The sequence below is a fragment of the Pseudophryne corroboree genome, chromosome 2 (assembly GCF_028390025.1).
Source record: "Pseudophryne corroboree isolate aPseCor3 chromosome 2, aPseCor3.hap2, whole genome shotgun sequence".
Lineage (NCBI taxonomy): Eukaryota > Metazoa > Chordata > Amphibia > Anura > Myobatrachidae > Pseudophryne > Pseudophryne corroboree.
In genome coordinates, this window is record NC_086445.1 from 560,417,755 (window position 1) to 560,445,133 (window position 27,379).

At 48.0% G+C, this 27,379-nt stretch overlaps 1 protein-coding gene across 2 annotated transcripts in view; it reads left to right on the forward strand.

Moving 5' to 3' along the window:
* Nucleotides 1-27,379, forward strand: part of MEAF6 (MYST/Esa1 associated factor 6) — a 148,461-nt gene that overhangs the window by 70,965 nt on the left and 50,117 nt on the right. For both annotated transcript variants that reach the window (XM_063954355.1, XM_063954357.1), the window contains exon 3: nt 8,663-8,750. In XM_063954355.1, coding sequence (XP_063810425.1) covers nt 8,663-8,750 — 88 coding nt within the window. The remainder of the gene's footprint in view (nt 1-8,662; nt 8,751-27,379) is intronic.

A 27,379-nucleotide genomic window follows, 5' to 3' on the forward strand; every position in this document is an offset into this window, starting at 1 on the left:
GAGTTGCTTCAGTCAGGAGTGATGATTCCAATTCCTCCTGCACAACGGGGACAAGGTTTTTATTCCAACCTGTTTTTAGTCCAGAAGCCAAATGGGTCGGTCCGGCCCATACTCAATCTCAAAGCGCTGAACAAATACATTTGGGTGCCTCGGGTTTCATATAGAGACTTTACGTTCTATTTTCTCTATCGTCCTAAGTGGATGCTGGGGTTCCTGAAAGGACCATGGGGAATAGCGGCTCCGCAGGAGACAGGGCACAAAAAAGTAAAGCTTTACTAGGTCAGGTGGTGTGCACTGGCTCCTCCCCCTATGACCCTCCTCCAGACTCCAGTTAGATTTTGTGCCCGAACGAGAAGGGTGCAATCTAGGTGGCTCTCCTAAAGAGCTGCTTAGAGAAAGTTTAGTTTAGGTTTTTTTCTTTACAGTGAGTCCTGCTGGCAACAGGATCACTGCAACGTGGGACTTAGGGGGAAAGTAGTAAACTCACCTGCATGCAGAGTGGATTTGCTGCTTGGCTACTGGACACCATTAGCTCCAGAGGGATCGAACACAGGCCCAGCCGTGGAGTCCGGTCCCGGAGCCGCGCCGCCGACCCCCTTGCAGATGCTGAAGCGTGAAGAGGTCCGGAAACCGGCGGCTGAAGACTCCTCAGTCTTCATAAGGTAGCGCACAGCACTGCAGCTGTGCGCCATTTTCCTCTCAGCACACTTCACTGGGCAGTCACTGAGGGTGCAGAGCGCTGGGGGGGGGCGCTCTGAGAGGCAAATATAAACCTTATACAAGGCTAAAAATACCTCACATATAGCCCATAGGGGCTATATGGAGATATTTAACCCCTGCCTGACTGGAAAAATAGCGGGAGAAGAACCCGCCGAAAAAGGGGCGGGGCCTATCTCCTCAGCACACGGCGCCATTTTCTGTCACAGCTCCGCTGGTCAGAACGGCTCCCAGGTCTCTCCCCTGCACTGCACTACAGAAACAGGGTAAAACAGAGAGGGGGGGCACATTAATGGCTATATATATATATATATTAAAGCAGCTATAAGGGAGCACTTAATATAAGGATATCCCTTGTATATATAGCGCTTTGTGGTGTGTGCTGGCAGACTCTCCCTCTGTCTCCCCAAAAGGGCTAGTGGGTCCTGTCTTCATTAGAGCATTCCCTGTGAGTTTGCGGTGTGTGTCGGTACGTGGTGTCGACATGTATGAGGACGATATTGGTGTGGAGGCGGAGCAATTGCCAAATATGCAGATGTCACCCCCCAGGGGGTCGACACCAGAATGGATGCCTTTATTTGTGGAATTACGTGATGGTTTATCTTCCCTTAAACAGTCAGTTGAGGACATGAGGCGGCCGGACAATCAATTAATGCCTGTCCAGGCGCCTCAAACACCGTCAGGGGCTGTAAAACGCCCTTTGCCTCAGTCGGTCGACACAGACCCAGACACGGGCACTGATTCCAGTGACGACGGTAGAAATTCAAACGTATTTTCCAGTAGGGCCACACGTTATATGATTTTGGCAATGAAGGAGACGTTACATTTAGCTGATACTACAGATACCGTAAAACAGGGTATTATGTATGGTGTGAAAAAACTACAAACAGTTTTTCCTGAATCAGAAGAATTAAATGACGTGTGTGATGAAGCGTGGGTTGCTCCTGATAAAAAGTTGATAATTTCAAAAAAGTTATTGGCATTATACCCTTTCCCGCCAGAGGTTAGGGCGCGCTGGGAAACACCCCCTAAGGTGGACAAGGCGCTCACACGCTTATCCAAACAAGTGGCGTTACCCTCTCCTGAGACGGCCGCACTTAAGGATCCATCAGATAGAAAGATGGAAGTTATTCAAAAGAATATATACAAGAGGGATATTTGCACACTGGCATCTCGGGTGAGTGCTATGTCCATTTCAGCCAGAAGAGCCTTATGGACACGACAGTGGACAGGCGATGCGGATTCAAAACGTCACATGGAGGTTTTGCCGTATAAAGGGGAGGAGTTATTTGGAGTTGGTCTATCAGACTTGGTGGCCACGGCTACTGCCGGGAAATCCACTTTTTTACCTCAAGTCACTCCCCAACAGAGAAAGGCACCGACTTTTCAACCGCAGCCTTTTCGCTCCTACAAAAATAAGAGAGCAAAGGGCTTGTCGTACCTGCCACGAGGCAGAGGAAGAGGGAAGAGACACCAACAGGCAGCTCCTTCCCAGGAACAGAAGCCCTCCCCGGCTCCTGCAAAAACCTCAGCATGACGCTGGGGCCTCTCAAGCGGACTCGGGGACAGTGGGGGGCCGTCTCAAAAATTACAGCGCGCAGTGGGCTCACTCGCAGGTAGACCCCTGGATCCTGCAGATAATATCTCAGGGGTACAGGTTGGAATTAGAGACGGATCCTCCTCATCGTTTCCTGAAGTCTGCCTTACCAACCGTCTCTTCCGAAAGGGAGAGGGTGTTGGAAGCCATTCACAAGCTGTACGCTCAGCAGGTGATAGTCAAAGTACCCCTATTACAACAAGGAAAGGGGTATTATTCCACTCTATTTGTGGTACCGAAGCCGGATGGCTCGGTAAGGCCTATTCTAAATCTGAAGTCCTTGAACCTCTACATAAAAAAGTTCAAGTTCAAGATGGAGTCACTCAGAGCAGTGATAGCGAACCTGGAAGAAGGGGACTTTATGGTATCCTTGGACATCAAGGATGCGTATCTACACGTTCCGATTTACCCCGCACACCAGGGGTACCTCAGGTTCATTGTTCAAAACTGTCACTATCAGTTTCAGACGCTGCCGTTCGGATTGTCCACGGCGCCTCGGGTCTTTACCAAGGTAATGGCCGAGATGATGATTCTTCTTCGAAGAAAAGGCGTATTAGTTGTCCCATACTTGGACGATCTCCTAATAAGGGCAAGGTCCAGAGAACAGCTGGAGACAGCTTTAGCACTATCTCAAGAGGTGCTAAGACAACACGGGTGGATTCTGAATATTCCAAAATCCCATTTAATCCCGACAACTCGTCTGCTGTTCCTAGGAATGATTCTGGACACGGTTCAGAAAAAGGTTTTCCTTCCAGAGGAAAAAGCCAAGGAGTTATCCGATCTGGTCAGGAACCTCCTAAAACCAGGAAAAGTGTCAGTACATCAATGCACAAGAGTCCTGGGAAAAATGGTGGCTTCTTACGAAGCAATTCCATTCGGCAGATTCCATGCAAGAATATTCCAAAGGGATCTGTTGGACAAATGGTCAGGGTCGCATCTGCAGATGCACCTGCGAATAACCCTGTCACCAAAGACAAGGGTGTCACTTCTGTGGTGGTTGCAGAAGGCTCACCTATTAGAAGGCCGCAGATTCGGCATTCAGGATTGGATCCTGGTGACCACGGACGCCAGCCTGAGAGGCTGGGGAGCAGTCACACAAGGAAGAAACTTCCAGGGAGTATGGACGAGTCTGGAAAAGTCTCTTCACATAAACATTCTGGAACTAAGAGCAATCTACAATGCTCTAAGCCAGGCGGAACTTCTCCTGCAAGGAAAGCCGGTGTTGATTCAGTCGGACAACATCACGGCGGTCGCCCATGTAAACAGGCAGGGCGGCACAAGAAGCAGGAGTGCAATGGCAGAAGCTGCCAAGATTCTTCGCTGGGCGGAGAATCACGTGATAGCACTGTCAGCAGTGTTCATCCCGGGCGTGGACAACTGGGAAGCAGACTTCCTCAGCAGACACGATCTTCATCCGGGAGAGTGGGGTCTACATCCAGAAGTCTTCAACATGTTAATAGACCGTTGGGAAAGACCAATTGTAGACATGATGGCGTCTCGCCTCAACAAGAAACTGGACAAATATTGCGCCAGGTCAAGAGATCCACAGGCAATAGCTGTGGACGCACTGGTAACTCCTTGGGTGTACCAGTCAGTGTATGTGTTTCCTCCTCTGCCGCTCATACCAAAGGTATTGAAGATCATACGGCAAAGAAGAGTAAGAACAATACTAGTGGTTCCGGATTGGCCGAGAAGGACTTGGTATCCGGAACTTCAAGAGATGCTCACGGACGAACCGTGGCCTCTACCTCTGAGAAGGGACCTGCTACAGCAGGGTCCCTGTCTTTTTCAAGACTTACCGCGGCTGCGTTTGACGGCATGGCGGTTGAACGCCAGATCCTAAAAGGGAAAGGCATTCCAGAAGAAGTCATTCCTACCTTGATTAAGGCACGGAAGGAAGTCACCGTGAAACATTATCACCGCATTTGGCGAAAATATGTAGCGTGGTGCGAGGATCGGAAGGTTCCGACGGAGGAATTCCAACTGGGTCGTTTCCTACATTTCCTGCAATCAGGATTATCTATGGGTCTCAAATTGGGATCCATTAAGGTTCAAATTTCGGCCCTGTCAATATTCTTCCAAAAAGAATTGGCCTCTGTCCCTGAGGTCCAGACTTTTGTCAAGGGAGTACTGCATATACAGCCTCCTGTGGTGCCTCCGGTGGCACCGTGGGATCTAAATGTAGTTTTAGATTTCCTCAAATCCCATTGGTTTGAACCATTGAAAAAGGTGGATTTGAAATATCTCACATTGAAAGTGACTATGTTACTAGCCCTGGCCTCTGCCAGGAGAGTATCTGAATTGGCGGCTTTATCTTATAAAAGTCCTTATCTAATCTTCCATTCGGATAGGGCAGAACTGCGGACTCGTCCGCATTTTCTCCCTAAAGTGGTATCAGCATTTCATCTGAACCAACCTATTGTGGTGCCTGCGGCCACTAGCGACTTGGAGGACTCCAAGTTGTTGGACGTTGTCAGAGCCTTAAAAATATACATTGCAAGGACGGCTGGAGTCAGAAAATCTGACTCGCTGTTTATATTGTATGCACCCAACAAGTTGGGCGCACCTGCTTCTAAGCAGTCGATTGCTCGTTGGATTTGTAACACAATTCAACTTGCACATTCTGTGGCAGGCCTGCCACAGCCTAAAACTGTAAAAGCCCACTCCACAAGGAAGGTGGGCTCATCTTGGGCGGCTGCCCGAGGGGTCTCGGCATTACAACTCTGCCGAGCAGCTACGTGGTCGGGGGAGAACACGTTTGTAAAATTTTACAAATTTGATACCCTGGCAAAGGAGGACCTGGAGTTCTCTCATTCGGTGCTGCAGAGTCATCCGCACTCTCCCGCCCGTTTGGGAGCTTTGGTATAATCCCCATGGTCCTTTCAGGAACCCCAGCATCCACTTAGGACGATAGAGAAAATAAGAATTTACTTACCGATAATTCTATTTCTCGGAGTCCGTAGTGGATGCTGGGCGCCCATCCCAAGTGCGGATTATCTGCAATACTTGTACATAGTTATTGTTAACTAATTCGGGTTATTGTTAAGGAGCCATCTTTAAGAGGCCCTTTCTGTTGTCATACTGTTAACTGGGTTTAGATCACAAGTTGTACGGTGTGATTGGTGTGGCTGGTATGAGTCTTACCCGGGATTCAAAATGCCTCCCTTATTGTGTATGCTCGTCCGGGCACAGTACCTAACTGGAGTCTGGAGGAGGGTCATAGGGGGAGGAGCCAGTGCACACCACCTGACCTAGTAAAGCTTTACTTTTTTGTGCCCTGTCTCCTGCGGAGCCGCTATTCCCCATGGTCCTTTCAGGAACCCCAGCATCCACTACGGACTCCGAGAAATAGAATTATCGGTAAGTAAATTCTTATTATTTTGCCCATGGAGCAGGAGGATTTTATGGTATCCCTGTATATCCAGGATGTTTATCTACATGTTCTTATAGCACTGTCCCATCAGCGCTATGTCGGGTTTGCTATCCTCCAGCATCATTTTCAATTTCAGGCCCTACCATTTGGACTGACCATAGCTCCCAGAGTATTCACCAAAATGATGGTGGTGATGACATCTTATCTCCGTTTGCAGGGGATAAGGATTTTAAAAAATCCATACCTCGATAACTTATTAATCCTGGCACAATCTCAGGGATTGTTCAGTGTCATCTGCAACAGACATCAGCTTGTTACAGAGAGATGCTTTTGGCTCATAAATTGGGCAAAGTCGTCTCTGGTTCCGTCACAAAGGATGACTCGCTCGGGGGCTGTGTTGGAATTGGGTCTTCAGAGAGTAATTTTACCTCTGAACAAAATATCCAAAATTCACTTAAGGATTCAGGAGTTGCTACACAGTCAAACAGTATATGTGTGTGATGGGTTTGATGGTATAGATATTCGACACGATGGAGTACTCTGTTCAATCGATACATCTGCGACGTCTGATCCTTTCCAAGTGGAAAGGTTTTTCATCCGACAATAAAAGCGCAGATAATGGTCTTTTGTCTGGAAGTTAGGAGGTCAATAGCCTGGTGGCTATAGACATCCTATCTGGACAAAGGGAGGCTCTTTTTGGATATCCGATTGAGAAACTCTGACAATGGATGCCAGCCTTCAGGACTGGGGAGAAGGAGTTGTTTCCAGGGGCAGTGGACCAAGGAAGAAAGTTGCCTGCCAATAAATATATTGGAACTTCAGGCCATATATATGGCATTTATTCAGGCAAAGAATATCCTTCTGATGAAACCCGTTCAAATCCGCTCGGACATTGCAGTGGCAGTAGCGTACCTTAACCATCAGGGAGGAACTCGCAGCCAAGACGCAATGAAGAAGGTAAGTCGCACCTTAAGGTGGGCAGAACTTAATTGTCTGCAGTATTCATTCCGGGAGTCTTAAACTGGGAAGCGGATTTTCTCAGTCGACACGCCATTCATGCAAACGAATGGGCTTTACACCCCAAGGTCTTACAAACTGTGATAGATAATGGGGTTTATACCGGAAATAGATCTCATGGCGTCCCGTCAGAGCAACAAAGTTTCCACATACAGGTCAAGAACAAAGTATCCCAGAGCAACATTTGTGGATGACTTGTCAACTTTCGTCTGGTTCATGTGTTTCCAACAATCGCATTGTGATCCATGGTGATGCGAAAGGTAAAACAAGGTAAGCGTGCCATGATACCAATAGCTCCGGCTTGGTCCAGAAGACATTGGTGCACAGATCTGCAGAGGATGACGATGGATGCTCCATTCCTACTCCTTCAACGTCCAGATCTGCTGTCTCGGGGCCCTGGTTATCACAAACACCTGGATCGACAGCATGGCTCTTGAAGCTTCCATCCTGAAGGCAAGAGGATTCTCACAGCAGGTAATTCAAACTATGCTCAGAGCAAGGAAACTTCCCTCAGCTCGCATTTATCACCAAATATGGCAAGCCTATATTCAATGGTGCAGTGATCAAAGAAAATTGCTAAACCTGCAGGATGAGTGTACTTTTTTCCAGGGAATGTTGCACAGTAAACCTCCTTTGTTCCTTCTACATTGCCTTGGGACTTAAGTTTAGTCCTCAAGGCACTTCAAGTTGCCCCATTTGAACCACTAAAGAGTGGATCTTAAATGGTTGCCAGCTAAAGTCCTCTTTCTACTGGCTATTGCTTCAGTTAGAAGAGTTTGAGATTTAGGGGCATTGTTATGTCAACCCTCCATTTCTGATTTTTTAAATGTTTTTATTATTATCCAGATAGAGCGATTCTTAGATCCAAATCTGGGTAGTTTCCTAATGTGGTGTCTAAATTCCACCTTAACGAAGAAATTGTAGTCTCTGTCTTCCAGGGGCCGTACCTTTCTGCGGGAGATGCATCGTTGGACGTAGTCCGTGCCTTAAAGATCTATGTGGATCGTACCAGTGCCATCAAAAAGACAGACACTCTCTTCGTTCACTACAGATTTCACAAGAGAGGATGGCCTGCTTATAAGCACACACTGGTGAAGTGGCTTTGGATGAAAATTTCAGAAGCATACTCTCAAGCTGATCTCCCTGTTCTGGCTAATGTCTCTGCTCATTCTACTTGTAAGGTAGGTCCATTATGGGTAGCACAATGTGGTGCTTCAGCAGAATAGATATGTTAGGTAGCCACATGGTCTCCCTTAACACATTCATTAGACATTATGCCTTTGATACCTTTTGCCTCTCAGGACGCTGAATTCAGGCAAAAGATTTTCCTGTTCAATCAGGAGCGTCCCCACCACTAAATTCATTTGGGACATACCAATGTTATCCTGTGGATAACCTGTGGACCCTGCCGGAGAAATATTTGTTATGGTAAGAACTTACCGTTGATAACTGTATTTCTCCTAAGTCCACAGGGATCCCACCCTGATGGCCCTGATTTGAGGATCCTTTCACTCACTAACCTCTTCCTTCTTGTACGGAAGGGTGTGCATGTGTGTTCTTCTCGCCTGATTAGGGCTCTGTATGATACTCCTGCCTTGAGCTTTGGAAAAACAACAGATTTGCCTGAGCCACGAGTCGGGGGATATAGAGATGGGCCCGTTGTATGCTGGGAGGCCGAAAGCTTTGACCGATTGGTGCAAATTCGAGAGCTGGAAGACTAACAATCTGCCCTTGAGTCTTCTACACGCCATTTGTTTGTGGAAAATTGTTCTCATCAGGGTTTGATGTGTTTTATAACAATCCTGGTAAGTTGGTAAAATGTTACATTTGGACTGGACATTATTATTGTCTTTGCACATATATTTCCAGATTTCATAATAAAGGAATTAAGTAAACATGATGAAGTCTATGACATGTTATTTTTTTCCCTTCTTTTTGTTATGTTTTGTAAAATTCAGGAACTCAAACAGTAAAAATGACAGAAGAAATAGAAAATTCAAAGAAGCGGAGCGGCTTTTCAGCAAATCATCAGTCACTTCTGCAGCTGTGAGTGTGTATCTAAGTATGTCTATTTTTTAAGGAGTTTTATTATGTTCTATGCTAAACATAGAAATGATGTTCGAGGTGTATGCTGTTACTTTAGTGACGTTCCAACATGTCTACTAGAAACCCTCAGAAAATAAATTTTTGTTTAGTCTGTATTTTTTGTTACAGTTGAGTCTCTCATATCAAAAAATACGATATCCAAAATATTCTGAAATCCCACGTTTTTTTTTTTAATGTATTGATCATGTTCATTCTAGTACCCTGCAGTTGTCACAACCTAACAGTTCTTCTTTCCTGTCTGGGATGTTGCACTCTGCTCTGGTGCTTCTAACACATTCTGGTCTGTATCTCAGTGCTGAGATACGGACCAGAGTGTGCTAGAAGCACCAGAGCAGAGTGCAACACCCCAGGTAGGAAAGAGGAACTGTACAGGTTGTGACAGGTGCAGGGTGCTAGAATGAAATCTCCGGCCGTCTCGAAAGCTATTGCATCCGGCCCAGAGCTCAAACTCCAGCTGAACTTGTATGTGTGGTGTTTTTTTTTTTTTTTAAAAGCATCAAAAATTTACAAGGCAAAACCCGGTTGGTTTTGCCTTTTTACATTTTTGCTGCTTTAAAAAAAAAAGTACGAGTTCGGCCGGAGTTTCGGAGCTCCGGCCGTCTCACAGTTCCGGTATGAATGGTCGACCATGTTATGGTCGACATTGGCATGGTCGACATGGACAAATGGTCGACACATGAAAATGACGACATGAGGGTTTTTTAAAAACTTTTTTGGTATCGTTTTCTGCGTAAAGTGACCGGGGAACCCCAATTAGTGCACTGCGTCCCCTCGCCATGCTTCGGGCAAGATTACGAACCACGTGGACTACGATTGGGAATGGTAAAGTATGGAAAAGTTCCCCAAAAGAAAAAAAATGTGTAAAATGAATGTCTACCTTTCATGTGTCGACCATGTCAATCAATAGTGGTCGACCTAATGACTGTCGACCGTAACATGGTCGACCAGCCACGCGTATACCCCGTCTCACAAGCCATTACATCCGACCCCAGGACTGATATAGTAACACCTTTGCTTTCTGATGGTAAATTGAGGTCGATACAATGTTTTTTTTTTTTTTTTTTTTTGTGTTGTTTTTTTTGGCAGCGATAATTAATGGTTGCACCATGGAGCAATTCAGCTGTTGCTCCAATCAGGTGCCCACATGTCTGATGCAGTATCCTGAGTGGACAAGCAGTAATGTGCGAAGAGTCCGGCTTTTGGGAACCCAAAACGTCACTTTTTGTTATCTGCCCTTTAATTTAGATGGGTTTATCTGCTTTGCGAGTCTAAACCCCATGCTTTTGGAAGTGATTTCAATTGGCTGACAGCAATAATATTTTCCCTAAATGTACACACACTTTTTTTATTTATTTTTGAATGCACAAAATTGTTAAAAATATTGTGTAAGATTCCATTCAGGCTATGTGTATAAGGTGTATATGAAGCATAAATGCATTTCATGTTTAGCCTTTGGTCCCATCCCCAAGATCTCGTTATGTTATGTAAATATTCCAAAATATGGTAAAAACCAAAATACTTTGGGTCGCAAGCATTTAGAATATGGGAGACTCAACCTGTAACAGTATTAAACTTTTTTTTTTTTTTTTGTCATGGTGGTTTGGAGGGGAGTTTGGACTGACTTAGTAATGTCGATGTATTAATATGGTCAATCTAAGTAATTATATATTCTGCAGCGGGGTACATTGGTTTCCACAGGGAAAACAATGGGGTGTAGAGATAGCTTTAGACTGTCCCAGGATGCATTGGGGCCTCCTCTATATAACCCCGCCTCCAGGTACTGTGAGCTCAGTTTCGAGTTGGTGCCTGCAGAAGCAGGTCACTTAACAGGGGGGGCTGCACGGGGCAGCCCTGAAAAAGCTTTTAGAAGACTTCAAGGGACGCAGCACTTATGTCAGGGTGACATTCTGTGCTGCATCTGTCACCTCCCAAGCGGCGTCGCATACGCCAGCTGACTCTGTTCCCGGGTACTTGCGGCGGAGACGCTCCGGCTCTAGGCACACGCTCGCAGATGCTCTCCTGGTTCGCGTGGCTGCTACAGAAGGGAGGAGGTAAGAGGGTCCCCCAGGCGGGACCCGCCATTAAATCGCGCTCCGGTCGTAGTCTAAGGAGATGGACTGCGACACTGGCGTGGACACTGTAATAGAACAGGTACCCCACTATATCCACCAGGGCATAGGAGTACAGGTTGGATATTTTAATATCCCCTTTATTAAGATTCCATAGTACCAGGTGGTGAGGACCAGCATAGGGGAGTAGGCGCTTGACCTGTAGCCTCTCCCCCGGCTCCTGGCGCCTTTTACTGCTGATGTTCCCACCCTGGAGCTGCCTCACACTCTCACTCCCTGACTGAGACGCTGGTCACCATCTTCTAGGATTAGCTGCGACTGGTCTCCGGGACAGCAGGGCAAGGTCTCTCCTCTGTAAATCCGCCTGTACATCAGCGCCGTGATTTTACAGACACTTAATTATTCTACATGTCAATATTAAGACAGCGTTAGTTAAGAACAACTGTACGTGTGCCAGAATATATTGTACAAGTATTCTGATAAATACATCCGGTCTCGGACCGCGCATTGTATATAATAATATATAATATAATAGTCCAAATGCAGTTTTATTGTCTTACTAAAATAATTATCTGCATTTTCACTGTGACTGTGTGCCTGTATCTGCTGTATGGATTTCACTTTCAGTGTATCACAGCTATATCTATCACTGTATTCTGTACCCTAAGGGACTAGGTGCGTCAGGGTCTCGTGTATATAGTGCTATAAAATATTTACCACAGTGATCGCGCTGAGCCAAAAGAAAAGTGGGTCCCAGGGACCCTTCACTTTTAAAAATTGGGGTCCCACCGGTCTTTTTCTGGGTCCCATCGGAATGAAGGTTCTTATTAATTTTCTCTATCGTCCTAAGTGGATGCTGGGGTTCCTGAAAGGACCATGGGGAATAGCGGCTCCGCAGGAGACAGGGCACAAAAAAGTAAAGCTTTACTAGGTCAGGTGGTGTGCACTGGCTCCTCCCCCTATGACCCTCCTCCAGACTCCAGTTAGATTTTGTGCCCGAACGAGAAGGGTGCAATCTAGGTGGCTCTCCTAAAGAGCTGCTTAGAGAAAGTTTAGTTTAGGTTTTTTTCTTTACAGTGAGTCCTGCTGGCAACAGGATCACTGCAACGTGGGACTTAGGGGGAAAGTAGTAAACTCACCTGCATGCAGAGTGGATTTGCTGCTTGGCTACTGGACACCATTAGCTCCAGAGGGATCGAACACAGGCCCAGCCGTGGAGTCCGGTCCCGGAGCCGCGCCGCCGACCCCCTTGCAGATGCTGAAGCGTGAAGAGGTCCGGAAACCGGCGGCTGAAGACTCCTCAGTCTTCATAAGGTAGCGCACAGCACTGCAGCTGTGCGCCATTTTCCTCTCAGCACACTTCACTGGGCAGTCACTGAGGGTGCAGAGCGCTGGGGGGGGGCGCTCTGAGAGGCAAATATAAACCTTATACAAGGCTAAAAATACCTCACATATAGCCCATAGGGGCTATATGGAGATATTTAACCCCTGCCTGACTGGAAAAATAGCGGGAGAAGAACCCGCCGAAAAAGGGGCGGGGCCTATCTCCTCAGCACACGGCGCCATTTTCTGTCACAGCTCCGCTGGTCAGAACGGCTCCCAGGTCTCTCCCCTGCACTGCACTACAGAAACAGGGTAAAACAGAGAGGGGGGGCACATTAATGGCTATATATATATATATATTAAAGCAGCTATAAGGGAGCACTTAATATAAGGATATCCCTTGTATATATAGCGCTTTGTGGTGTGTGCTGGCAGACTCTCCCTCTGTCTCCCCAAAAGGGCTAGTGGGTCCTGTCTTCATTAGAGCATTCCCTGTGAGTTTGCGGTGTGTGTCGGTACGTGGTGTCGACATGTATGAGGACGATATTGGTGTGGAGGCGGAGCAATTGCCAAATATGCAGATGTCACCCCCCAGGGGGTCGACACCAGAATGGATGCCTTTATTTGTGGAATTACGTGATGGTTTATCTTCCCTTAAACAGTCAGTTGAGGACATGAGGCGGCCGGACAATCAATTAATGCCTGTCCAGGCGCCTCAAACACCGTCAGGGGCTGTAAAACGCCCTTTGCCTCAGTCGGTCGACACAGACCCAGACACGGGCACTGATTCCAGTGACGACGGTAGAAATTCAAACGTATTTTCCAGTAGGGCCACACGTTATATGATTTTGGCAATGAAGGAGACGTTACATTTAGCTGATACTACAGATACCGTAAAACAGGGTATTATGTATGGTGTGAAAAAACTACAAACAGTTTTTCCTGAATCAGAAGAATTAAATGACGTGTGTGATGAAGCGTGGGTTGCTCCTGATAAAAAGTTGATAATTTCAAAAAAGTTATTGGCATTATACCCTTTCCCGCCAGAGGTTAGGGCGCGCTGGGAAACACCCCCTAAGGTGGACAAGGCGCTCACACGCTTATCCAAACAAGTGGCGTTACCCTCTCCTGAGACGGCCGCACTTAAGGATCCATCAGATAGAAAGATGGAAGTTATTCAAAAGAATATATACACACATGCAGGTGTTATACTACGACCAGCTATAGCAACTGCCTGGATGTGCAGTGCTGGAGTAGTTTGGTCAGAATCCCTGATTGAAAATATTGATACCCTAGATAGGGACAATGTTTTACTGTCGTTAGAACAAATAAAGGATGCATTTATCTATATGCGTGATGCACAGAGGGATATTTGCACACTGGCATCTCGGGTGAGTGCTATGTCCATTTCAGCCAGAAGAGCCTTATGGACACGACAGTGGACAGGCGATGCGGATTCAAAACGTCACATGGAGGTTTTGCCGTATAAAGGGGAGGAGTTATTTGGAGTTGGTCTATCAGACTTGGTGGCCACGGCTACTGCCGGGAAATCCACTTTTTTACCTCAAGTCACTCCCCAACAGAGAAAGGCACCGACCTTTCAACCGCAGCCTTTTCGCTCCTACAAAAATAAGAGAGCAAAGGGCTTGTCGTACCTGCCACGAGGCAGAGGAAGAAGGAAGAGACACCAACAGGCAGCTCCTTCCCAGGAACAGAAGCCCTCCCCGGCTCCTGCAAAAACCTCAGCATGACGCTGGGGCCTCTCAAGCGGACTCGGGGACAGTGGGGGGCCGTCTCAAAAATTACAGCGCGCAGTGGGCTCACTCGCAGGTAGACCCCTGGATCCTGCAGATAATATCTCAGGGGTACAGGTTGGAATTAGAGACGGATCCTCCTCATCGTTTCCTGAAGTCTGCCTTACCAACCGTCTCTTCCGAAAGGGAGAGGGTGTTGGAAGCCATTCACAAGCTGTACGCTCAGCAGGTGATAGTCAAAGTACCCCTATTACAACAAGGAAAGGGGTATTATTCCACTCTATTTGTGGTACCGAAGCCGGATGGCTCGGTAAGGCCTATTCTAAATCTGAAGTCCTTGAACCTCTACATAAAAAAGTTCAAGTTCAAGATGGAGTCACTCAGAGCAGTGATAGCGAACCTGGAAGAAGGGGACTTTATGGTATCCTTGGACATCAAGGATGCGTATCTACACGTTCCGATTTACCCCGCACACCAGGGGTACCTCAGGTTCATTGTTCAAAACTGTCACTATCAGTTTCAGACGCTGCCGTTCGGATTGTCCACGGCGCCTCGGGTCTTTACCAAGGTAATGGCCGAGATGATGATTCTTCTTCGAAGAAAAGGCGTATTAGTTATCCCATACTTGGACGATCTCCTAATAAGGGCAAGGTCCAGAGAACAGCTGGAGACAGCTTTAGCACTATCTCAAGAGGTGCTAAGACAACACGGGTGGATTCTGAATATTCCAAAATCCCATTTAATCCCGACAACTCGTCTGCTGTTCCTAGGAATGATTCTGGACACGGTTCAGAAAAAGGTTTTCCTTCCAGAGGAAAAAGCCAAGGAGTTATCCGATCTGGTCAGGAACCTCCTAAAACCAGGAAAAGTGTCAGTACATCAATGCACAAGAGTCCTGGGAAAAATGGTGGCTTCTTACGAAGCAATTCCATTCGGCAGATTCCATGCAAGAATATTCCAAAGGGATCTGTTGGACAAATGGTCAGGGTCGCATCTGCAGATGCACCTGCGAATAACCCTGTCACCAAAGACAAGGGTGTCACTTCTGTGGTGGTTGCAGAAGGCTCACCTATTAGAAGGCCGCAGATTCGGCATTCAGGATTGGATCCTGGTGACCACGGACACCAGCCTGAGAGGCTGGGGAGCAGTCACACAAGGAAGAAACTTCCAGGGAGTATGGACGAGTCTGGAAAAGTCTCTTCACATAAACATTCTGGAACTAAGAGCAATCTACAATGCTCTAAGCCAGGCGGAACTTCTCCTGCAAGGAAAGCCGGTGTTGATTCAGTCGGACAACATCACGGCGGTCGCCCATGTAAACAGGCAGGGCGGCACAAGAAGCAGGAGTGCAATGGCAGAAGCTGCCAAGATTCTTCGCTGGGCGGAGAATCACGTGATAGCACTGTCAGCAGTGTTCATCCCGGGCGTGGACAACTGGGAAGCAGACTTCCTCAGCAGACACGATCTTCATCCGGGAGAGTGGGGTCTACATCCAGAAGTCTTCAACATGTTAATAGACCGTTGGGAAAGACCAATTGTAGACATGATGGCGTCTCGCCTCAACAAGAAACTGGACAAATATTGCGCCAGGTCAAGAGATCCACAGGCAATAGCTGTGGACGCACTGGTAACTCCTTGGGTGTACCAGTCAGTGTATGTGTTTCCTCCTCTGCCGCTCATACCAAAGGTATTGAAGATCATACGGCAAAGAAGAGTAAGAACAATACTAGTGGTTCCGGATTGGCCGAGAAGGACTTGGTATCCGGAACTTCAAGAGATGCTCACGGACGAACCGTGGCCTCTACCTCTGAGAAGGGACCTGCTACAGCAGGGTCCCTGTCTTTTTCAAGACTTACCGCGGCTGCGTTTGACGGCATGGCGGTTGAACGCCAGATCCTAAAAGGGAAAGGCATTCCAGAAGAAGTCATTCCTACCTTGATTAAGGCACGGAAGGAAGTCACCGTGAAACATTATCACCGCATTTGGCGAAAATATGTAGCGTGGTGCGAGGATCGGAGGGTTCCGACGGAGGAATTCCAACTGGGTCGTTTCCTACATTTCCTGCAATCAGGATTATCTATGGGTCTCAAATTGGGATCCATTAAGGTTCAAATTTCGGCCCTGTCAATATTCTTCCAAAAAGAATTGGCCTCTGTCCCTGAGGTCCAGACTTTTGTCAAGGGAGTACTGCATATACAGCCTCCTGTGGTGCCTCCGGTGGCACCGTGGGATCTAAATGTAGTTTTAGATTTCCTCAAATCCCATTGGTTTGAACCATTGAAAAAGGTGGATTTGAAATATCTCACATTGAAAGTGACTATGTTACTAGCCCTGGCCTCTGCCAGGAGAGTATCTGAATTGGCGGCTTTATCTTATAAAAGTCCTTATCTAATCTTCCATTCGGATAGGGCAGAACTGCGGACTCGTCCGCATTTTCTCCCTAAAGTGGTATCAGCATTTCATCTGAACCAACCTATTGTGGTGCCTGCGGCCACTAGCGACTTGGAGGACTCCAAGTTGTTGGACGTTGTTAGAGCCTTAAAAATATACATTGCAAGGACGGCTGGAGTCAGAAAATCTGACTCGCTGTTTATATTGTATGCACCCAACAAGTTGGGCGCACCTGCTTCTAAGCAGTCGATTGCTCGTTGGATTTGTAACACAATTCAACTTGCACATTCTGTGGCAGGCCTGCCACAGCCTAAAACTGTAAAAGCCCACTCCACAAGGAAGGTGGGCTCATCTTGGGCGGCTGCCCGAGGGGTCTCGGCATTACAACTCTGCCGAGCAGCTACGTGGTCGGGGGAGAACACGTTTGTAAAATTTTACAAATTTGATACCCTGGCAAAGGAGGACCTGGAGTTCTCTCATTCGGTGCTGCAGAGTCATCCGCACTCTCCCGCCCGTTTGGGAGCTTTGGTATAATCCCCATGGTCCTTTCAGGAACCCCAGCATCCACTTAGGACGATAGAGAAAATAAGAATTTACTTACCGATAATTATATTTCTCGGAGTCCGTAGTGGATGCTGGGCGCCCATCCCAAGTGCGGATTATCTGCAATACTTGTACATAGTTATTGTTAACTAATTCGGGTTATTGTTAAGGAGCCATCTTTAAGAGGCCCTTTCTGTTGTCATACTGTTAACTGGGTTTAGATCACAAGTTGTACGGTGTGATTGGTGTGGCTGGTATGAGTCTTACCCGGGATTCAAAATGCCTCCCTTATTGTGTATGCTCGTCCGGGCACAGTACCTAACTGGAGTCTGGAGGAGGGTCATAGGGGGAGGAGCCAGTGCACACCACCTGACCTAGTAAAGCTTTACTTTTTTGTGCCCTGTCTCCTGCGGAGCCGCTATTCCCCATGGTCCTTTCAGGAACCCCAGCATCCACTACGGACTCCGAGAAATAGAATTATCGGTAAGTAAATTCTTATTTTAATCTTGTTTGGACACTACAAAAGTGTTGCAAGATGGGGGGGATGGGGTGACAGTGCTGCTGGGCAGTGTAGCATGCAGGACACCCTGCACCAGAGCTGTAACTAGACATTTTGGGGCCCTTAGGCAGAAAGTGAATTGGTATTCCACCACTCAGACCGTAAAGTATAGGTAGTGCGCGGTAATTTTAGGGGCGTGGCTTCATAGGGAAGGGGCGTGACCACATAATACTGTCAATTCACATTACACCACACAGTAGTGACGCTTATACACATTGCACCAGGTAGAACCTCCTATGCACACTGCGCCAGGTACAGCACGTCATACACTTTGCTCCAGGTACAGCACGTCATACACTTTGCTCCAGGTACAGCACGTCATACACTTTGCTCCAGGTACAGCACGTCATACACTTTGCTCCAGGTACAGCACGTCATACACTTTGCTCCAGGTACAGCACGTCATACACTTTGCTCCAGGTACAGCACGTCATACACTTTGCTCCAGGTACAGCACGTCATACACTTTGCTCCAGGTACAGCACGTCATACACTTTGCTCCAGGTACAGCACGTCATACACTTTGCTCCAGGTACAGCACGTCATACACTTTGCACCAGGTAGAGGACTTATACAAATTATGCCAGGTAGAGCACATTATCATACACATTGCGCCAGGTAGAACACGTTATACACAATGTGCCCGATACAGCACATTATTATACACATTGCGCCAGGTAGAGCACGTTATCATACACAATGCGCCAGGTAGAACACATTATACACAATGCGCCCGGTACAGCACGTTATTATACACATTGCGCCAGGTAGAGCATATTATACACATTGCGCCAGGTAGAGCATATTATACACATTGCGTCAGGTAGAGCACGTTATCATACACATTGCCGCTAGGTAGAGCAAGTTATCATACACATTGCGCCAGGTAGAACACGTTATCATACACATTGCGCCAGGTAGAACACGTTATTATACACATTGCGCCAGGTAGAACACGTTATTATACACATTGCGCCAGGTAGATCATATTATACACATTGCGCCAGGTAGAGCACGTTATTATACACATTGCGCCAGATAGAGCACGTTATCATACACATTGCGCCAGGTAGAACACATTATACACAATGCGCTCGGTACGGCACGTTATTATACACATTGCGCCAGGTAGATCACGTTATCATACACATTGCCGCTAGGTAGAGCAAGTTATCATACACATTGCGCCAGGTAGAACACGTTATTATACACATTGCGCCAGGTAGAGCATATTATACACATTGCGCCAGGTAGAGCACGTTATTATACACATTGCGCCAGATAGAGCACGTTATCGTACACATTGCGCCAGGTAGAACACATTATACACAATGCGCCCGGTACAGCACGTTATTATACACATTACGCCAGGTAGAGCACGTTATTATACACATTACGCCAGGTAGAGCACGTTATCATACACATTGCCGCCAGGTAGAACACGTTATTATACACATTGCGCCAGGTAGAACACATTATTATACACATTCTACCAGGTAGAGCACGTTATCATACACATTGCGCCAGGTAGAACACGTTATTATACACAATGCGCCTGGTAGAGCACCTTATTATACACATTGCACCAGGTAGAGCACTGAGGCACATTGCTGTAACCACTTATGACTTCCAGTTGCACGAAGGGGCCGTTTGACACATGTGGCTCCGCCCCCAGCAGCGACTCACTGACACCATTTTTTCTGACAGCACAGTGTAGTGAGTGCACTGGCACAAGTAGCCAGCCGGCGCCTGGGGGAGCTCTATGTGAAATCGCAAGCAGAGGCTGTTCTCTGGCAAGAAGGAGCTCGTCCAATCGCTTCCCCTGACGAGCTGGCTACTGCTAAATATACCGACAATCAGTTACAACTGTGTCAAAGTAGTGGAGCCCCAGGTGCAATGGGAAAGTCAGTGTCACTGCACAGTTGTACTGATTACTTGTATATTTAGCAGTGGCCAGCTCGCCAAGGGAAGTGATTGGAGGAGCTCCTTCTTGCCAGCCTCTGCTTGCGATTTCACAGATAGCTCCTTCAGGATGCACTGTGCTGTCAAAAAAATGGTGTCAGTGACTCGCTGCTGGGGGCGGAGCCACGTGTCAAACGGCCCCTTCGTACAGTCTGCCTCCTGGCCCTGCATACCGGTCATTTACATCTGCCGCCCAAGGTCAGGCCCACGAACCTTACATTCTATCTCCCTGCGTGCCCGGCTCCCGCCGCCCGAGGTCAGACCCTGACACTCTGGGCGGCCTCACATTGCACACACGGAGCTTGCAGCCCCTGGACATCCCGCATCTGCACCAGCTACTCCAGGTGAAGCGGGGCGACGCAGCACTGTCTACTGCTTACCTACAGCGGGAGCTGCGCAGCCCGGGCGGCTCCTGCTACTTACACTGCCCTCTCAGGGAGCTGGAAGGTGATTGTCGGGTCTCGGTGGGGCGTTGAGCGGGTCCCGGGTAGGGGGGTGGTGGCGGGAAGATCCGGAGCGGTACTCGCAGTCGCAGAGGAGGGTGCTGGCGGCAGAGCGGAGGTGGAGCCGGATGAGCGGGGCCAGTCTGTCAGCCCTGCAGCACAGATTCATGTGCTGGCGGGGAGCAGGATTCAAAGCGGGAGATGCTGCAGGCTGTGATTGGATGGAGACTACAGGAGGTGATTGGCTGAGGAAACAGCCAGTCAACTCCTGCGTTCCGCTGACTGGCTTAAGACATGCAAGCACATATTCAGATGAGCGCGTCCTGTGGGACCCATTTTCTAAATGTGAGTCCTGGGCGGCTGTTTCTGGGTAAATTACGCGCCATAGCGCGTTTTTGCAATCACTGTACCATCAAGTGTATTCTATTGTGTGCTCGGTCACATACTACCGGATTTATTTGCTGGTGTTGTGTACTGTGTAAGCAGTCGCATAAGTCGAATATGTGCCATACATCTCCCAGTCCACAGCTCCTGTAACCAATCAGGAGCCACCTTGGGTGGCGTTCTCATTTATGCGCAATACGCTTGTGACATGCCTTACGCCCCTTATGGGACCTCCTGTGCCATTGCTACCACATATTGTCCCTATGGTAAATTCGCTTTGGGCGGATAATTTGTCTGCCCAATTGCAGCAATTAAAACAATCTTTGGTTAGACGTAATCAGACCCCACGTCACTCTGGTGACAAGGGGACATTTAAGCGGGCCACTTGCTCACAATCCACTAATCTCTCAGAAGATTCTTCTGATGAGGATGGGGAGTATACAGAACCATCGACACTGATACAGATGTTTCTGATGAGGAATCTACAACTCTGGTTGATGTCCCTGACCTTGTGGTTGTTAAGCAAATTCTACAAATAGACGATGATGTGGATCCCCCTACTGTGTCTAAGAAACCTGATAAGTTTAAACGTCAGAAGGTAACTAAAATATTATTACCGCATTCTGACCATTTAGTAGACATACGTCAAGAACCCTGGTCTTCGCCAGGAAAGAAATTCTCCCTATCTAAAAAGATGGTAGCTCATTATCCTCTCCCTTCTGAGTTGTGTAGCAAGTAGGAGAATTCACCACCGGTGGATTCCCATGTCACCTGTCTCGTGGTGTCATCTACTCTGCCTGTCACTACTGTCACCTCACTGAAGGAACTGACAGATAAGCGTGTGGAGGGATGCCTGAAGTCTATTTACTCCCTTACATGTGCTGTACATAGACCCATTATAGCAGCCTCCTGGGCTGCAAAAGGAATTGAAGCATGGGTTCAGGCATTAGAGAAGCAGCTGCCTCAGGATATATCGGACATTGCCAGACAGTACCCGTCTCACATTACCACCGCCGCCTATTACATTCAGGAGGCGTCCTCTGAGGCAGGTGTGCTAGCAGCCAAGGCATCGACAACGTCCATCCTGGCTCGCTGTATTCTGTGGTTGAGGTTGTGGAAGGAGAACCTGGACTCCAAAAAGACCTTGGAGGTACTCCCTTTTAAGGGAGACATCCTATTTGGGGAAGATCTCAATAGGATTGTGACTGACTTAGCTGCTGCTAAGACTGCATTTCTCCCGAATACGAATACTTCTGCACAGAAGGAAAAAGGTACCACTTTCTCTATCGTCCTAGTGGATGCTGGGGTTCCTGAAAGGACCATGGGGAATAGCGGCTCCGCAGGAGACAGGGCACAAAAAGTAAAGCTTTTCCAGATCAGGTGGTGTGCACTGGCTCCTCCCCCTATGACCCTCCTCCAGACTCCAGTTAGATTTTTGTGCCCGGCCGAGAAGGGTGCAATCTAGGTGGCTCTCCTAAAGAGCTGCTTAGAAAAAGTTTAGCTTAGGTTTTTTATTTTACAGTGAGTCCTGCTGGCAACAGGATCACTGCAACGAGGGACTGAGGGGAGAAGAAGTGAACTCACCTGCGTGCAGGATGGATTGGCTTCTTGGCTACTGGACATCAGCTCCAGAGGGACGATCACAGGTACAGCCTGGATGGTCACCGGAGCCGCGCCGCCGGCCCCCTTGCAGATGCTGAAGTCAGAAGAGGTCCAGAATCGGCGGCTGAAGACTCCTGCAGTCTTCTAAAGGTAGCGCACAGCACTGCAGCTGTGCGCCATTTTCCTCTCAGCACACTTCACACGCAGTCACTGAGGGTGCAGGGCGCTGGGGGGGGGCGCCCTGGGAGGCAAATGTAACCTATATAAAGGCTAAAAATACCTCACATATAGCCCCCAGAGGCTATATGGAGATATTTAACCCCTGCCTGGATTCACTAAATAGCGGGAGACGAGCCCGCCGGAAAAGGGGCGGGGCCTATCTCCTCAGCACACGGCGCCATTTCCTCTCACAGCTCCGCTGGTCAGGACGGCTCCCAGGTCTCTCCCCTGCACTGCACTACAGAAACAGGGTAAAACAGAGAGGGGGGGCAAATTTATGGCGATATTTTGATATATATAAAGCAGCTATAAGGGAGCACTTATTATAAGGCTATCCCTGTTATATATAGCGCTTTTGGTGTGTGCTGGCAAACTCTCCCTCTGTCTCCCCAAAGGGCTAGTGGGTCCTGTCTTCGTTAGGAGCATTCCCTGTGTGTCTGCTGTGTGTCGGTACGTGTGTGTCGACATGTATGAGGACGATATTGGTGTGGAGGCGGAGCAATTGCCAAATATGAGGATGTCACCCCCTAGGGAGTCGACACCAGAATGGATGCCTTTATTTATGGAACTACGGGATAGTGTCAACACGCTAAAGCAGTCGTTTGACGACATGAGACGGCCGGACAATCAATTAGTGCCTGTCCAGGCGACTCAAACACCGTCAGGGGCTGTGAAACGCCCTTTGCCTCAGTCGGTCGACACAGACCCAGACGCAGGCACTGACTCCAGTGGTGACGGTGACGAATCAACCGTATTTTCCAGTAGGGCCACACGTTATATGATTTTGGCAATGAAGGAGGCGTTACATTTAGCTGATACTACAGGTACCACTAAACAGGGTATTATGTGGGGTGTGAAAAAACTACCTATAGTTTTTCCTGAATCAGAAGAATTAAATGACGTGTGTAATGAAGCGTGGGTTGCCCCTGATAAAAAGCTGATAATTTCAAAGAAATTATTGGCATTATACCCTTTCCCGCCAGAGGTTAGGGAGCGCTGGGAAACACCTCCTAGGGTGGACAAGGCGCTAACACGCTTATCTAAACAAGTGGCGTTACCCTCTCCTGAGACGGCCGCACTTAAAGATCCATCAGATAGGAGGATGGAAAATATCCAAAAAAGTATATACACACATGCAGGTGTTATACTACGACCAGCTATAGCGACTGCCTGGATGTGCAGTGCTGGGGTAGTTTGGTCAGAGTCCCTGATTGAAAATATTGATACCCTGGACAGGGACAATATTTTACTGTCGTTAGAACAAATAAAGGATGCATTTCTTTATATGCGTGATGCACAGAGGGATATCTGCACACTGGCATCACGGGTAAGTGCTATGTCCATTTCGGCCAGAAGAGCTTTATGGACGCGACAGTGGACAGGCGATGCGGATTCAAAACGACATATGGAAGTTTTGCCGTATAAAGGGGAGGAGTTATTTGGAGTCGGTCTATCAGATTTGGTGGCCACGGCTACAGCCGGGAAATCCACCTTTCTACCTCAAGTCACTCCCCAACAGAAAAAGGCACCGACTTTTCAACCGCAGCCCTTTCGTTCCTTTAAAAATAAGAGAGCAAAGGGCTATTCATATCTGCCACGAGGCAGAGGTCGAGGGAAGAGACAGCAACAGGCAGCTCCTTCCCAGGAACAGAAGCCTTCCCCGGCTTCTACAAAAGCCTCAGCATGACGCTGGGGCTTCTCAAGCGGACTCGGGGACGGTGGGTGGTCGTCTCAAAAATTACAGCGCGCAGTGGGCTCACTCGCAGGTAGATCCCTGGATCCTGCAGATAATATCTCAGGGGTACAGGTTGGAATTAGAGACAGATCCACCTCGCCGTTTCCTGAAGTCTGCTTTACCAACGTCCCCCTCCGAAAGGGAGACGGTTTTGGAAGCCATTCACAAGCTGTACTCTCAGCAGGTGATAGTCAAGGTACCTCTTCTACAACAAGGGAAGGGGTATTATTCCACTCTTTTTGTGGTACCGAAGCCGGATGGCTCGGTAAGGCCTATTCTAAATCTGAAGTCCTTGAACCTGTACATAAAGAAGTTCAAGTTCAAGATGGAGTCACTCAGAGCAGTGATAGCGAACCTGGAAGAGGGGGACTTTATGGTATCCTTGGACATCAAGGATGCGTATCTCCACGTTCCAATTTACCCCTCACACCAGGGGTACCTCAGGTTCGTTGTACAAAACTGTCACTATCAGTTTCAGACGCTGCCGTTCGGATTGTCCACGGCACCTCGGGTCTTTACAAAGGTAATGGCCGAGATGATGATTCTTCTTCGAAGAAAAGGCATATTAATTATCCCATACTTGGACGATCTCCTAATAAGGGCAAGGTCCAGAGAACAGCTAGAGATGGGATTAGCACTGTCGCAAGAAGTGCTAAAACAGCACGGGTGGATTCTGAATATTCCAAAATCCCAGTTAATGCCGACAACTCGTCTGCTGTTCCTAGGGATGATTCTGGACACGGTTCAGAAAAAGGTTTTTCTCCCGGAGGAAAAAGCCAAGGAGTTATCCGAGCTTGTCAGGAACCTCCTAAAACCAGGAAAGGTGTCTGTACATCAATGCACAAGAGTCCTGGGAAAAATGGTGGCTTCTTACGAAGCAATTCCATTCGGCAGATTCCACGCAAGAATTTTCCAAAGGGATCTGTTGGACAAATGGTCAGGGTCGTATCTTCAGATGCACCTGCGGATAACCCTGTCTCCAATACAGGATTGGATCCTGGTGACCACGGAGAGCCTGGAAACGTCTCTTCACATAAACATTCTGGAACTAAGAGCAATATACAATGCTCTAAGCCAGGCAGAACCTCTGCTTCAGGGAAAACCGGTGTTGATCCAGTCGGACAACATCACGGCAGTCGCCCATGTGAACAGACAGTGCGGCACAAGAAGCAGGAGTGCAATGGCAGAAGCTGCAAGGATTCTTCGCTGGGCAGAGAATCATGTGATAGCACTGTCAGCAGTGTTCATCCCGGGAGTGGACAACTGGGAAGCAGACTTCCTCAGCAGACACGATCTTCACCCGGGAGAGTGGGGACTTCATCCAGAAGTCTTCCACTTGCTGGTAACCCGTTGGGAAAGACCAATGGTGGACATGATGGCGTCTCGCCTCAACAAAAAACTGGACAGGTATTGCGCCAGGTCAAGAGATCCGCAGGCAATAGCTGTGGACGCGCTGGTAACGCCTTGGGTGTACCAGTCGGTGTATGTGTTTCCTCCTCTGCCTCTCATACCAAAAGTATTGAGAATTATACGGCAAAGAGGCGTAAGGACGATACTAGTGGTTCCGGATTGGCCAAGAAGGACTTGGTACCCGGAACTTCAAGAGATGATCACGGAAGATCCGTGGCCTCTACCTCTAAGGAGGGACTTGCTTCAGCAGGGTCCCTGTCTGTTTCAAGACTTACCGCGGCTGCGTTTGACGGCATGGCGGTTGAACGCCGGATCCTAAAGGAAAAAGGCATGCCGGAAGAAGTCATTCCTACTTTGATTAAAGCAAGGAAGGAAGTAACCGTGCAACATTATCACCGAATTTGGCGAAAATATGTTGCGTGGTGCGAAGATCGGAGTGCTCCGACGGAGGAATTTCAACTGGGTCGATTCCTACATTTCCTGCAATCAGGATTGTCTATGGGTCTCAAATTGGGATCTATTAAGGTTCAAATTTCGGCCCTGTCGATTTTCTTTCAAAAAGAATTGGCTTCAGTCCCTGAAGTCCAGACCTTTGTTAAGGGAGTGCTACATATACAGCCTCCTGTGGTGCCTCCAGTGGCACCGTGGGATCTCAATGTGGTTTTGGACTTTCTAAAATCTCATTGGTTTGAACCACTAAAGAAGGTGGATTTGAAATATCTCACATGGAAAGTGACCATGCTTCTAGCCCTGGCTTCGGCCAGGAGAGTGTCAGAACTGGCAGCTTTATCTTACAAAAGCCCATATCTGATTTTCCATTCGGACAGGGCAGAACTGCGGACTCGTCCGCATTTTCTCCCTAAGGTGGTGTCAGCATTTCATCTGAACCAGCCTATTGTAGTGCCTGCGGCTACAAGTGACTTGGAGGACTCCAAGTTACTGGACGTTGTCAGAGCATTAAAAATATATATTGCAAGGACAGCTGGAGTCAGAAAATCTGACTCGTTGTTTATATTGTATGCACCCAACAAGATGGGTGCTCCTGCGTCTAAGCAGACGATTGCTCGTTGGATCTGTAGCACAATCCAACTTGCACATTCTGTGGCAGGCCTGCCACAGCCTAAATCTGTAAAGGCCCACTCCACAAGGAAGGTGGGTTCATCTTGGGCGGCTGCCCGAGGGGTCTCGGCATTACAACTTTGCCGAGCAGCTACGTGGTCAGGGGAGAACACGTTTGTAAAATTTTACAAATTTGATACTCTGGCTAAGGAGGACCTGGAGTTCTCTCATTCGGTGCTGCAGAGTCATCCGCACTCTCCCGCCCGTTTGGGAGCTTTGGTATAATCCCCATGGTCCTTTCAGGAACCCCAGCATCCACTAGGACGATAGAGAAAATAAGATTTTACTTACCGATAAATCTATTTCTCGGAGTCCGTAGTGGATGCTGGGCGCCCATCCCAAGTGCGGATTATCTGCAATAATTGTACATAGTTATTGTTAACTAATTCGGGTTACTGTTGAAGGAAGCCATCTTTCAGAGGCTCCGCTGTTATCATACTGTTAACTGGGTTTAGATCACAAGTTGTACGGTGTGATTGGTGTGGCTGGTATGAGTCTTACCCGGGATTCAAAATCCTCCCTTATTGTGTACGCTCGGTCTGGAGGAGGGTCATAGGGGGAGGAGCCAGTGCACACCACCTGATCTGGAAAAGCTTTACTTTTTGTGCCCTGTCTCCTGCGGAGCCGCTATTCCCCATGGTCCTTTCAGGAACCCCAGCATCCACTACGGACTCCGAGAAATAGATTTATCGGTAAGTAAAATCTTATTTTTTGCTCCTTTTCGGTCTCAAGGGAAAGCAAAAGGTCAGGCATTCCCGAGAGCATCTCATGCTCCCAAAACCACCAAGCCCAAGGCAAAACAATCCTGGGCCGCCCGTCAGCCTGCTTCTAGACAAGACAAGCCTGCTGCATGACTGGGCGGGCCTACCTCTGGGACTTCTGCGATTCACCCAGGTCTGGTTAAAGACCACTTCAGACGCATGGGTGCGAGAAGTTGTCTCTCACGGCTACGTAGTCTCTTTAAAGAGACCTCCCCCTCGCCAGTTCTGCACAACGGTTATCCCTTCGGATCCGTTGAAGGCGCAAGCTCTACGTCTGGTTGTATGTTCCTTCCTG